Genomic DNA, 13,436 nt, shown 5'->3' with positions numbered 1-13,436 from the left:
TCAATTTGTTATATTACATAATTCTGAAACTTGAGGTAGGTCAATTTCATCTAGGCGGGTCAATTCCATAGCTCATTTTGCAGTTTGATGTATGTTGGATCACCAAAACGGGTAGAGGATAATGAATAATTATGTAGACCTAAATGATGTACTTGAGATCATGATAAAAACCAAAAAGTATATTTTATCAGCATAAAGGAGGACTAGAATTAAAAGAAGAAAAGAACATAAGCAGAAATGCAAATGTGAGAAAAATAAAGAAAGAAGAAAAGTGGGTTGAACCAGTCTATAGGCCAGAAACAACATCCCACTTGGCTGACCTAAACAAATGAAAAGTTTGAAGTTTTGTATTTTTTTTCTCAAATCTTTGGCGGTGGAGACGTTTGACTGTTTCAGAGAACTTGTCACATCGGGGCCATGAGTGCAGAAATACAGGGCTGGTGTTTATGGAGACGTCGAGACGTGGAAGCTACTCAAAACGTCAGTTTCATACATTACATACTTTGATTTCAAGGCATGTGATCCAGAAGTATTTTCTACGCTGTTTTCGTTACAAATTGAACGGCTTATTTTTGGAAGACGGTTGTATTGAGTGAGGCAAAGTTCCAATTATTTTTCAAATGGAATCACATAACACCCTCATCTCCTTACCCCAAAGCGCATATCAGACTATAAATTTCTGAATCGCTCTCCTTAAATATCTTTACTTGGCCACACTCAACAAAAAAAAGGAAATATACAACCAGATCCAGCCCCAAAACATAAGAACAAGATGGAGCCAGAAGAAAGGCCCGTAAGTACATGCTATGTCGTTATTCTGCAAAATCGTGTAATAACCCTCCATATCGTCGTGAATCCGGAAAAATACCATGATAGCGGTTATATTATGTGCTATCCACAAGACGGCTTGCCAGCCACCTGACTGTATGAAAAAGCTCAAAAAGTATCCAAGGAAAGCAATTGCATAGTGGTAGTAAAAGAATTGCTTGTGTCGTGCTGCTGTGTCAGTAGAGCAGTACTGAATACGAAGGAGTCTCTGGGCATTTTCCCGATCCATTTCGGAGTATCTCTCCCTGTCGAAATGTGACATATTTCTGATACTTCTTTTTGTCAGATTTATGGTGTTTTGAGCCACCATTTCCCAAGTATGGACGCTGTCGGTTTTCTTAGCTTGAGGAAATTGTGATATCACATCTCGTACTAGAACGGGCATTATACGGTGGCCGTAGTCTTTGTAGATTACCTCTTCTTTCAGATGTTTATCGTACTTTTTCATTCCCCACGGGTAGAACGAGTAGCACACATTTCCAACAGGTAGATTCTGAGGAAGGTATGAGTAGACCCCTTCTGTAGAGCCGTTTTCCCAGGTCTCGAGCATTTGGATGAACCGATTGATCACATCCATCCAGTCTAAGTTAGGGTCCGTTGGATAGATGTAGGAGGTTGGAAGTGGGAGTTTGCCAAAGACGACTGCAATTGAGATGGCATTGAGAACCAACAAGCTAGCGGCTATAACGAACATCTGAGGAGGTTTTGGTTCTCTGGATTATGAAAAAAAGAAGTGGTTGAATGCCATGAACATTTAGAGGTATCGTATTCTTGAGATGCTGGTTTGCCCAGACTATCCATATCGAGCTCAATGCCTTGTAAGATATGAATAATAGCCATGACGCAGACTCTGTGGCTTTGTGCACTCAAAGAAGTCTATAGCGGAGACTCTGTAGGGGTTGAGTTGGTTTTTTAAAAGAAGTATGAAGTATCAACACCTCAGTCTTGCGTGACATACATAGCAGTAAGTACGAACCACACCATCAGTAAATTCGTGGACACTGGCAAAAATCACATCTTTGTTGATCAAATTGAGTTTTGTAGTTGCCAGACAAAATTGCAAAAGTGTTTCTTGGTACCAGCAGAACTGAATTATGTGTAGTTCGTCACCATTCGATTGTTAGTAGATAAGCACTTGTGGATTGGCAATAAAATTTACGTCTCGAGCTAAAAGATGAAATGGGTCAGTCTCTATTATCGAAAATCACCAACACTCGAAGTATTGCCATGTAGCACCGTAAACATCAACACTATTAATGATGGTATGAATGCCAAACCTCATAATAGAATAGCTTATCCTCAAGAATGATTACCTACAGTTGAGGAGACCCATATATTTGAACATAGAATGATCAGTTGGTTTATTTGTACACATTCCTCTTGAGGACAAATCTTAGTATATCTACTAATCACTGAACATTCAATAGATCAAGTAAGTATTCGTCACTTGCATTGTAGCTCCTCCCACTGACTCAGCATCATACTTCCTCGAATTCACTACAATAAAAGAATCTCAATCGAACAAAATATCTAAATTTCTCCTCCAACTACACCTTCACATCTTACAAATCTTATCGTACAAAATTTCCTGCGCTCAAATGAAGTTCGAGGACTGCTTCTCTTCAAGGAAACGCTTGATCTTGGTCCACACCTTGTTGACCTTCTCGTGCTTGATGTTGGATACCTTGGCGTCGGCCTTGTCCACGACATACGAGAACATCTTGGCGGTGTCGGGGTCGAACAAAATACGCAACCACAAGAACATCAAAAGGATGGCCAACTGGTAGCCAGAGGTGGACCTGAAGGCCAAGGTTCTGACGAAAAGGTAGAAGATCAAGAAGATCTCGTCGAAACCGATAATCGACGCAATGGAATCGGCGTGTTTCTGCACAGCACCCACCTTGAAGTGTTCACACAACTGCAAGATGGAAATCAAGTACAAAGGCACGATCTTGAACACGGACTTGAAGGTGAAGGAGTACATGATGGCCAAGTTGAGGTACTGGAAGTTGTGCTGAGCCAAAAGCGTAGTGATTGGTGGCAAGTAGTGGAGACCGAACTTGTGGGACAAGGTGGCCAAAAACGCCGTGGTGGCACCCAAAAGACAGAGTCTGTAGGCGATGGAGTTGATGTAGTAGACGTTAGGAAGCCACAAGGCCTGGAAAAACAAGGTGATGGTTCCAAAAAGGACACACACGGAGTGGCCGCTCAACCAGACAAGAAACTTGGTTTTTGACGTCGAGCCGGGTTTCTTGACAAGGCGTCTTTTGCGGTACTTGGCGTCCACGGTTCTGTTTGTTGTTCTGTTTTGGTGCTCAGACATGGTTGCTAGGTGGGAATTTTGCACCTGGAGAGCTGGAGATTTCAGGTTTTGGCGCTGACGGCGTAAATGTAGCTAGAACGACGGGAATTCAGCCAATCAGAGCAGCGGATCCAGTGTATGCGCTGGATTTGGAAAACGGTGTTGGAATCAACGAGGTTGAAGTTGATGAAGGTGGAACCTGCAGAATGCTGTCACTGCCTCACTGTGACGGAATCTTCACTGGCAGATGAACAAGGGGTAAGGGAGGAAATAAGTCAATGGAAGATTTCTATCATGGAAATTGGGGTTTTCCATCAGTTTTGCTGATTTGCCCCTTTTTCGATGGAATGTCTGTTGATTTTGGCGGTTTTTGGCCTCCATTGGTGGGTGCAAATCTGCATGAGATTTTCGGAATGTTGCCCATTTTTCGCCAATCAGGATTGCTGAGCTGGAGGTTTTGGATTTGGTTTTTGGGGATGTTCTGGAGAAAGTTTTGGGTTTTAAGGATTTCCAAAAAAGGATTTTGGCTTTGGCAGGCAGGTTGGTGGGTTTTGTGATGCACGGCTGAAGCAACCATGCGGGTCTTTTTGGAAATCGATGTGATGGTGTAATTAGGAAAAGTAATTAACTGGGAGCAAAACGGATCTCATGAACTAGGACGTGTAATAGACTCCATTTTCTTTTAATTGGCTTTTTGGAGTTGGATCTCAGTTGCTGTGCACTGTCTTGCTGAATGGGTATACGACAATGCTGTTGTATGGAAAATAATTAAGAAACACGTAGGGAACGTTTGATACACGCTAAACACCAAGCGCTTCATATATCAAACATAGACGAGGAAGTCCCCGCCAGAGCCAGTTTCCTGATTTGAAGAAGGACACTAGGTGATACATGGTATAACGGGGAATTCACGATTTCTCAGATGTCAGCCTAAAGAACCACTTTAGAGTATTTCCTGTTAGTGCAAAAAACACGGTAACCTCTATCTATGTTCAGCTTTTAGTCCTCTTAGTTTAGAAGTTGAGGAAGGTATATCTGAGTGTTATTCGTATTTTACTATGGATGCATCCGAGCATCCTAACAAATCAGACCAAAACATATCGGTATTACTTTCATTTTGGGTTGACTTGGAGCAGAAGTATTCTTTAGATTGACGTCTTGGTATGAAAGATATCCTCTACTGATGATAGCTGTTCACGTTCAACATCCTCGGTACAAACAAAGCAGTATCGAAGCGCTTCATTGAAATGAGAGGTAGAATAAAGAGTCTGGAGGTACATCTATCGGTCTATCTGAGCTTGTTAGTTATGAGTTTTTGGGCATTGAGTACTCAACAATACGCCCCGTCGGTATGATGACAGTGGACTATGCAAGTAGCCTCTCAACTAGATGAAATATTTTGACATTGCTACATGTCATGGCAAAACGAAACGGATCTTATAAATTAAGAAGAGAAACGGAGTGGACTTTCTCTTTTTGCTTAGGGGATTATAAGTCAGTTGCTTTGTCTGGTACGATGGAGCGAGTGAGTGCTGTTATACGGAGAAGCCGACGAAACATATAACGATTTTGCTATTCTGTATTATTGTGGAACAGAGGTACCTAAACTGGATTTCTGATGACGCTGGTATGATGAAAGGTATCTTCTAGGTGATAGTTGCCTAAGTTCAACATCCTCGGGACAGGCGAATCTATTTCAAAGCACTAAATTTGAAGGAGTGAAAGCTAGAAAGGAGAGTTCTAAGCTGAGTATAATAGCTGGTGCTTGAGCTATTTGAGCTTGTTTGTCCTGGGTTTCCGGCCATTCAAATTTACTGAACAATACTCACCAAGACGCCTCATTTGTATAAAGACAGTAGATTCCAAGAAACCTCTCCACTAGATGAAATATCTTGACATTGCACATTTCATTACAGAAAGTACTTTCTACGTCATGTCTCACATATTGCACATCCAGGTGACCTGCTTACTCCAACAGCTTCATGCCACTACCTAGATCACACAGTATAGCTAAACCCGAGACACCTACAAACGACCAGGGCAAAAGATAAAAGAATCTCAGAGTCACCAGTGCACTTCTTCTCTCCTTATACTTTTCCATGCGTCTGACCGGCAATTTGGGAGTCATCGAAAAACGCACCACTTGCTATCCAGGCTGTGGGAGGTGATGCACAGATTAACCCTGTTCCCGAAGAAGCACATTTTTTTGTTGTAAAGCCTGTCACCTCGACGACATGTATGTAGACCAAGCATGTCAGATGTGGACCAGACATGGACAATAGCGGAACCGTTGCCGTTGCTTTGTCACACGACATTCAACGGTGACGCAGGGAAGGGCATTTACGAGAAGAAGCTGGTGGATGGTTAAATCGACTACGAGTTTTTATATGGCCAGGGTTGCTATGCCGTAATGTCGCTGCAAGCTGTCATTTTCCATCTTTTCAAAATCTCAAACATGCGGTTTTGAGAGCCCGCATGTCTCACATTTGCAGCCATTTGCAGCACGCCCTAGCCACCCTAAGCAGCAGATTTAGCACCCAAACCGTAACGAGAAAACGCCAATTATTCCAACCAACCCATAAAAACAACATATTCATATACCTTTTCGGTCGAGGAAAATGTCTCAGATTCTTCGCCACAAGCTCCACACGCCACAATAACGTGATGTTGTTCCATCTGGCCAGCCATGGTGCCCTAGCCACAAGCTTTATTCACTAGCCTCCTGGCGCCCAACCATTACATAAAATCACATTGTATTCTGCATGTTGGAGGGGTCATCCGTTGTGGAAGTACCCCGCCGTGCAGCGGTATGAGGGGCTAAACAAGGGGCATCATGCGGGTGCGACGACATTTCGCCCTCGGAATCCCGTAGGAAGCCTATTTCGGACGACCCCGAAACCCGTCCTGCCGGAACTCCGGTCCAAGTGCGAATCCCGCCAAGTGCGACGTGGTGCACGGGTGTTTTCGCAAAAACTGCTTGTCCCAGACTCACAGCCGAAATATACATGGTGTACGGGTCTGAAGCCCTCCCACAACTTCATGATTTGTCTCACGTGCCCAGTAAACAACAATACCATGAAAGATACCCTAACCACAGACTACTCTACATTCACAGATCTCCTGCTGCTTGAAAAAGAGCTTCTCCTGCAGTACCAGCTACTAGCGGTCAAATTGAACAAATTGGCCTCGGAAATCGCCAGCTTGAACAGACAGAAAACAGCCTCGGAAGGAGCCGCCGTTCCAGCAGATGCCCTTCTAGGAAACATGAGAAACTTAGAGAGAAAGATTGGGCTTGTTTACACGTTGTTCAAAACGGCGGTTTATCTGATGCAATTGAGGAACCAGGAGTTGGAGGAATTGGAGAGAGACAGGCCTGAGGAGTTGCACTCTGAAGAGGAGGAGTAAGGCGTGACTGAGGAGTTAAAAGTTCGCTATTTGCATTCACGATGGAAGAACTTTGAGAGATTAATGGAGATGTTGTGAAATAACTGTTGGATTTGGTTGATTGTGAGCTTGTTTGGTGAAGATATGCTTCACCGAGATCTACGCGTAAGGGACGTGTTTCTGTGAGGTTGACGCCTTGGAAGAAATTATGTGAATGTGAGTTGGGTGACTTCAATCTTCTATATTCATGTTTACCCCATATCTTGATGTTATGGGCTCCTGATTGGAGCCATCGCTGTATTAAAGACACTCTTGGTTCAGGACAAGCATGCTGAAGCACTTCAGGACGACCTAGTCTCGAGATTCTGTCTGAGTGAGGGATTTCTCTCTCGGCTCTGATAATTCGAGCTATTTTGCCTGGATCTGGCAACCTCTGGCATGCTATGGCAATCTGATCAATCTTAAACCCGACCAATGGATGGCACCCAGTGGATACAGCGTGGTGACCGGCTGGGTATTGGTATCAAGAGTACGACATCACAGCTTGTTCAATTGCTATTGGATTATCTCTACGGTGTCTAAATTGCCTGTGTATTTCTATCCATCAAGCTTCAATATCTGACGAGCAACGAGAAACTGTTCTTTGAGGGAAACCTCTTGCTACAAGGTCAAACATTCGGTGGTTCTTGATTAGGACAAAATGTTCTAGTCAACGGTACCTTGACCACCGAAATGTTTAGGGTTTGTCCAGGATCGGAATCTTCCATGCATGGAAGAGCTGCAACTTCTCGGTTGGCTGAGGGATCGGATCTGTCATATACTAAACGTAAAAGCTTCTGAAGGAAAATGATTGATTCCTGATCCGAAAAAATTAAGTAACTTTGAACTTCTTTGCCGGCCGAGTTTGACAATCTCAATCAGGCCGTCTTCACCACCGACGACGACGAGACACCCAAATCCATCCACTTCCCACTCCGAATCCCGGCGTAAACAATCCACCAAAAAATTCAATTATATCCGAACTCACCAACAATTTTTCAAAAACGAGTCCAAATTTTATGGTCCCGTTCGACGGACCAGACCACAGCACCCTGGATCAGTAAGCGAGGTTTGGGGCGTCAACCGACATCTTGGTCCAGACCAAAGTAAAAAATGTCGAAAGAATTAAAATGGTCCCAAAAATGTGCCTCTTAAAACTGGGTATAATTGGGTTTGCACCATTTTTCAATTGGATTTGTTTGGTGGTATCTTGGTGAGCGCAGTCAGGGCCGAGTCAGTCTTGCTGCGGTGATTATTATCGCTTGCAAAAATGTCGCGCGTTCTATCACTGGTTTAGCTGACCAACCTGACGAAATCAATTGCAGGTAAAAATAGTGCCGTAAAGCGGTCACCCCAATTGATCGCTGGTGATATTTCTGTTAATTTTGAAGCTATGTGTGTTCCCTCAGGTACCTTCGAAATTTGTATGGAGAGCGCACGTTTTCAACTCAATGGCACGTTGTCCCTTCCTAACGATCGCAATTGCCAAACCAACATCCAAACTCTCAAAGAGCATCAAAATTCAAATCCCCATTCCCCGTTTTTTCCAAGATATCGCCAGCCTCCAAACCCTTATCTGGTGCGACATCTCGATAAAGCGCGACATTGGTATTAGCCTAATCACCCCATCGATTTTTCACCAGTGCTACTCCATCAATTCCAACAATGAGCGCCAACGACAAGTACTCCACGCCCCTCTCCTCCAGATATGCATCTGAGGAGATGTCCAAGATCTTCTCCTTGAGAAACCGTTTCTCCACTTGGAGAAAACTCTGGTTGAACTTGGCCATCGCTGAGAAGCAGGTTGGTCTTAGCGTCATCACCGACGAGGCCATTGAGCAGATGAAGAAGCACTTGGAGATCACCGACGACGAGATCAAGGCTGCCTCTGTTGAGGAGGCCAAGGTCAGACACGACGTGATGGCCCATGTTCACGTTTTCGGTGAAACGTGCCCCGCTGCTGCGGGTATCATCCACTTGGGTGCTACTTCCTGTTTCGTCACCGACAACGCCGACCTCATTTTCCTCAGAGACGCCTACGACGTGTTGATCCCCAAGTTGGTTAACGTCATTGACCGTTTGTCCAAGTTCGCCTTGGAGTACAAGGACTTGCCAGTTTTGGGATGGACCCATTTCCAGCCTGCCCAGCTCACCACCGTGGGTAAGAGAGCCACCTTGTGGATCCAGGAGTTGTTGTGGGATTTGCGTAACATGGTCAGAGCCAGAAACGACTTGGGTCTTAGAGGTGTCAAGGGTACCACTGGTACTCAGGCTTCCTTCTTGTCGCTTTTCCACGGTGACCACGACAAGGTTGAGGAATTGGACGAGACTGTTGTCAAGCTTCTCGGATTTGAGCACGTCTACCCTGTCACTGGCCAGACCTACTCCAGAAAAATCGACATTGACGTCTTGAGCCCATTGGCCTCTTTGGGTGCTACCACCCACAAGTTCGCTACCGACATCAGACTTTTGGCCAACTTGAAGGAGGTCGAGGAGCCATTTGAGAAGTCCCAGATCGGTTCTTCTGCCATGGCCTACAAGAGAAACCCTATGAGATGTGAGAGAGTTTGTTCTTTGTCCAGACACTTGGGTGGTTTGTTGAACGACGCTATCCAGACTGCTTCCGTGCAGTGGTTCGAGAGAACCTTGGACGACTCTGCCATCCGTAGAATCTCGCTTCCTTCTGCTTTCTTGACCGCCGACATTTTGTTGTCGACCCTCAACAACATCACCTCCGGTCTTGTGGTTTACCCTAAGGTGATTGAGAGAAGAATCCTGGAGGAGTTGCCATTCATGGCCACCGAAAACATCATCATGGCCATGGTCGAGAAGGGCGCTTCCAGACAAGACTGCCACGAGGAAATCAGAGTGTTGTCCCACGAGGCTTCTGCTCAGGTTAAACAGGAGGGTGGCCGTAACGACTTGATCGACAGAGTCAGAAAGACCAAGTACTTCGAGCCAATCTGGGAGCAGTTGGACAGCTTGTTGGACCCATCCACTTTTGTGGGCCGTGCTCCTCAGCAAACTGAAAAGTTTGTCAAGAAGACCGTTGCCGAGGCCTTGGAGCCTTACAAGAGCATGATCACCACCGAGAATGTGTCTTTGAATGTGTAAAATAGGACGATTTATTGAGGGAGACGTAGAAGATTTGATAAGTGGTTTAGCTTATTTTAGATGCAATTTATTGTGGAACGCTACTTTAAGTCGTTGTATTGAGAAAGGTGTAGAAGTTGTTAAAAGAGTGGTTGAGCTTATTTTAAATGCTGTTTATTGTGGAAAGCTACTTTGTTTACTTGTAGCAACCACAGGGTCTACACTTGTCTATAGTCGTTAAATGTATAGCACGCCGTACCCAATTAAATACCAACCCAAAAGCAAACATGAATAAGGGACATCACATATGATTGATCGTTTTTCAAAAACCCCCAGCACTACGCCACATACGACGTGTCAAACTTGAGATCCTCCGGCTCTTCTATCAGCTCCATCTTGGCATTGGGGATACTCAGCAACGTAAGTTTGGCACGGTCTGCAGCGTTCGGGGTCGAATCCGAGCTGGGGTCGCTTCCCAGACTAACCGAGCCGCTGGAGCCCGACAGGTTAGTATTGGACATCAACAGAGGAAGCGACAGCGAACTAGGCAGCAGCACCAGCAGCTCCATGTCGTTCATGGGGATGTTCCATTTCTGGAGGTTGTTGGTGCTGAGCGACGTGCTGGTCATGTGGTTGGCGACCTGCTCTGAGCTTTCAGGCTCCGAAAGCTCGTTGCTTCGGTTGAGCATGTTGCGCACGTCTTGGATGATGTCGTCGACAGGGAAAGTGGTGTAGATGTACCGGTCGGTGGGGCAATCCATCTCTATAACGCCGTTGATGAGATCACGCTCAAACACCCTACGGTCCACGTACAAGGACGTTTTTTTGTCCGTGGGCACAATGTAGATTTTCATGTCGCTCTTGTAACGCGGCCTGGCCACCACTTTTTTGATGAAAAGGTTGTTTGGCGTCTGGCCCTCGCGTCCAAGCGAAGCAACCATGTCTTCCATGAACTCTCTGTCGTCCACAAGCCTGGTATCGCCGGGTTTGGCGCATTCGAGCTTGAGCAAAACAGAGCCGTCGCTGGTATTGGAAGACGAACGAGTCACTCTGACAAGCGAGTAGGTTTTGGTGCCGAAAAGCGACATCACAGCGGTATCGAGGTTGTTGAACGTCGTCACCATGCCTGGTCTGGAATCGTCGCTTTCGATGCCCTCGGAAACAGGCGTCGTAGGCCCACGGTGCTCCTTGTCAACCTGGAACGATTTGAGCACCTTTGACGACACGCCCGCCAAATTGACCAAGTTGTTGTCGATGAGACGCACCCGCTTCAGAATGGCCTTGCGAGGCCCAAGCAGGTGCTTCCCAAGCAAATGAGAGTAGTCGGACGGGTTGGAGTAGTCGGCGTAGCCCGCGTAGCCGTTGGAGGAGGAGTCGCTTTGGTTGTCGCCGGAGTCGGAATTCTTGGAATCCATGTCGTCTGGCGGCACGCTGGAGTCGTTTCTGGCGGTGCCGTTTTCCAACGAGAAGGCCAGGCCGTTGGACGACGTCAGGTTCAGCCTTGTGTCTGGCCAGTCGTAGTGAAAGCTGCCATTGCCATTGCCATTGTGGCCGTTGGGAGATCCATTAGATCCATTAGATCCATTGGAATGTTTTGCGGCCTTCCGACCACGCCCTAAACGATCGTCTTTGAGCTCCAGGGAAATGTCCTTCCCCGTGAGAAGCTGCTTCTCGTTGTCAAACGCAACGTGAACCACAGTGTTCCTTCCAGCAGTATGCGGCGTAAGCTGGCGAAACAACTCGTACACAGAAGGGCACAATAGAAGCCGTACACGGAGGCCCGCCTCCAACAGCTTGAGATGGAGTTTGGAAGAGCCCAGCTCTGGGGTGAAGTTGCCCTGCCGCTTGGAGCCCGACTTGTGTCTTAGGGCAATGTCCACGAGCTTGCGTGCTTTCAAAAGCAGCGGATGCACTTTCAGCCGGGGTAGCAGTTTCAGCACCCGGTACAGTTTGGACGATCCAGAGGAGATGGAGTCCAGCGTCAGCGGCAGCTTGGAGCCCAGCTTGCTCAGTTCCTCGGACCCCGGCATCAGCTGGTCGGGAGGAGGAGGCTGGCTCATGGTGGCCTCGCTGGCGTCCTCAGAATTAAGGAGATCTAGGATGCCTAGCATTTTGTAGGGGCATGTGGAGCCTTAGGCTAGGGAGAATGGGGAAAAGAGCCTTCTAGCAACTATACAGAAACTGCTTGCAGAGACTGAGAGGAGGATGTGGATTGAAGTGTGGTTCTGGGGAACCGAGTTGTGGTTGAACTTGGAGTTGATGGATGACTTGGTTGGTGGATTGACAATCGGTGAAACTGAATCGGTGAAACTGAATCGGTGGATTGACTGGAGGATTGACTAGTGGAAGGAGGGTCTAGCAAAGTCTAAAGGATTGGTCCCAAGGAAAATAGTGATGTGTGGGAAAGGTCCGTGCGGAGCAAGAAAGGTATTTAAAGGATACGCCACAAAAAATCTAGAATGCAGCAGGACCAGAAAAGCCAGGTGCTTATGTCAGTCGGTTGTTTGACATGCCATTTGGTTTCTGTACAATCCAAAAAACGACGGTGCTGGAAGCAGGATGGGCTCTCCCTCTGTATGGAGGCCATTTTTTCTGAGACATGCATGGCGTTATAAGACGCTCCTGCACATAGCTGAAACAGGCAGCGCGCGCGAAGCGACCCTCCTGCGGCCCCACGACACACCGTCCTCACGACGCAGCTTTTATTTTTTAATCCCCCCAGCAACTAACTAACCGCACCGAGACATGTCTCTTCGTGCATATTTCTGTCTCACTGAATTCCGAAATGGAACTCCGCCCCACACGAGCGACACTTCCCACGCACAAAAAAACTACTGCAATTGACGAAACAAAATAAAGACAATGGCCCCAGCATAAACGACGCTTCTGCGCATCGGGCTAACCAGCAAAAAAAAGTCGCGCCTATGGGCTGCAGACACCGCCACTTCCCTGCTAGTACTTACTTGCTGCTTTTGCCAGGCATCTCGAGTAATTTTTTTTCCTGTGTGGGCAGCTTTTCCAATTTGGCTTCCTCTTTTTCCGAGGTACTTCACCGAAGGCCGCCCTTCGGCTCTTATAGCAAATTCCACAAATTCTTGTCGATTATGGCGAGCTGAGGTGGCTAGTACGGTCGCGCCATGTTGACGCAGCTCCATGTCGTCACCACACATCGGTGCAGGCTTGATGTCTCACCTTTGCGTAAGCTTGCTGCCCATGCTAGGCCCCCTCCCCATTGTTCCACATGTCACAGATCTACAGCGTCCATTGGTGTATTCGTATAAACCACATATCTTGTAAAAATGTGCCCTTCCAAAGAGCCCTATCATGCCGCATCGCTTATGCTCAACAACAGATTTTATTCCATCTCGCTTTGTTGCTGTATGGCTAGCCTGTATACGGCAGCACCGGCACTTAGTGGCGGCACCTAGTGTCGGGTTTGTCTTATCGCTTTTTTCACTGGCCACTGAGCAATTGCTCATACCCCGGCTGCATCCGGCAGGGCCCCCTTCGCTTGCTGTGGCTAGTGAGATGTGTTTTTGTTTTTTTCGTCAATGTCAATCTCCTGCCTCTCAAAACCATGGGTGTGTCCCCTTGCTTCGGCTGTTTCTTCTCTGCTATTGTTTCTGTATGGTCCGTCTGCGATCTGCACTCGCCACGCTGTACCGCGCACTAGCCACAATCTGTCTTCATGTCTCACCTGTCAGATCGCTCGCTTCGCGCACTAGCCACAACGGTCCTCTGCGGCACCGCGCACTAGCCACAATGGTCCCTCTCTGCGGCACCGCGCACT

At 46.8% G+C, this 13,436-nt stretch overlaps 5 protein-coding genes across 5 annotated transcripts; 2 read left to right on the top strand and 3 right to left on the bottom strand. All coding sequences in view use genetic code 12, as the record gives it.

Annotated features, from left to right (window-relative positions):
• Nucleotides 1-703: 703 nt before the first annotated feature.
• Nucleotides 704-1,522, bottom strand: CXQ87_002040 (uncharacterized protein; the record flags this gene model as incomplete). The annotated part of the gene is made up of 1 exon (XM_025480561.1): nt 704-1,522. The coding sequence occupies one exon, from the start codon at nt 1,520-1,522 to the stop codon at nt 704-706; it is 819 nt and encodes a 272-aa protein (XP_025334861.1).
• Nucleotides 1,523-2,422: 900 nt separating this feature from the next.
• Nucleotides 2,423-3,151, bottom strand: CXQ87_002039 (uncharacterized protein; the record flags this gene model as incomplete). The annotated part of the gene is made up of 1 exon (XM_025480560.1): nt 2,423-3,151. One exon carries the CDS (start codon nt 3,149-3,151, stop codon nt 2,423-2,425), a length of 729 nt encoding a protein of 242 aa, XP_025334860.1.
• A 3,054-nt stretch (nt 3,152-6,205) lies between these two features.
• On the top strand, nt 6,206-6,535 carry DAD3 (Dad3p; the record flags this gene model as incomplete). The annotated part of the gene is made up of 1 exon (XM_025480559.1): nt 6,206-6,535. One exon carries the CDS (start codon nt 6,206-6,208, stop codon nt 6,533-6,535), a length of 330 nt encoding a protein of 109 aa, XP_025334859.1.
• A 1,683-nt stretch (nt 6,536-8,218) lies between these two features.
• Nucleotides 8,219-9,667, top strand: ADE13 (adenylosuccinase; the record flags this gene model as incomplete). Its single annotated transcript, XM_025480558.1, has 1 exon — nt 8,219-9,667. The coding sequence occupies one exon, from the start codon at nt 8,219-8,221 to the stop codon at nt 9,665-9,667; it is 1,449 nt and encodes a 482-aa protein (XP_025334858.1).
• Nucleotides 9,668-9,984: 317 nt separating this feature from the next.
• Nucleotides 9,985-11,757, bottom strand: CXQ87_002036 (uncharacterized protein; the record flags this gene model as incomplete). Its single annotated transcript, XM_025480557.1, has 1 exon — nt 9,985-11,757. The coding sequence occupies one exon, from the start codon at nt 11,755-11,757 to the stop codon at nt 9,985-9,987; it is 1,773 nt and encodes a 590-aa protein (XP_025334857.1).
• Nucleotides 11,758-13,436: the final 1,679 nt, after the last annotated feature.

Source organism: Candidozyma duobushaemuli (genome assembly GCF_002926085.2).
Source record: "Candidozyma duobushaemuli strain B09383 chromosome Unknown B_B09383, whole genome shotgun sequence".
In the NCBI taxonomy this organism is placed as follows: domain Eukaryota; kingdom Fungi; phylum Ascomycota; class Pichiomycetes; order Serinales; family Metschnikowiaceae; genus Candidozyma; species Candidozyma duobushaemuli.
The sequence above is the reverse complement of the archived record's forward strand: the minus strand, read 5'-3'. Positions and strand labels throughout refer to the sequence as shown.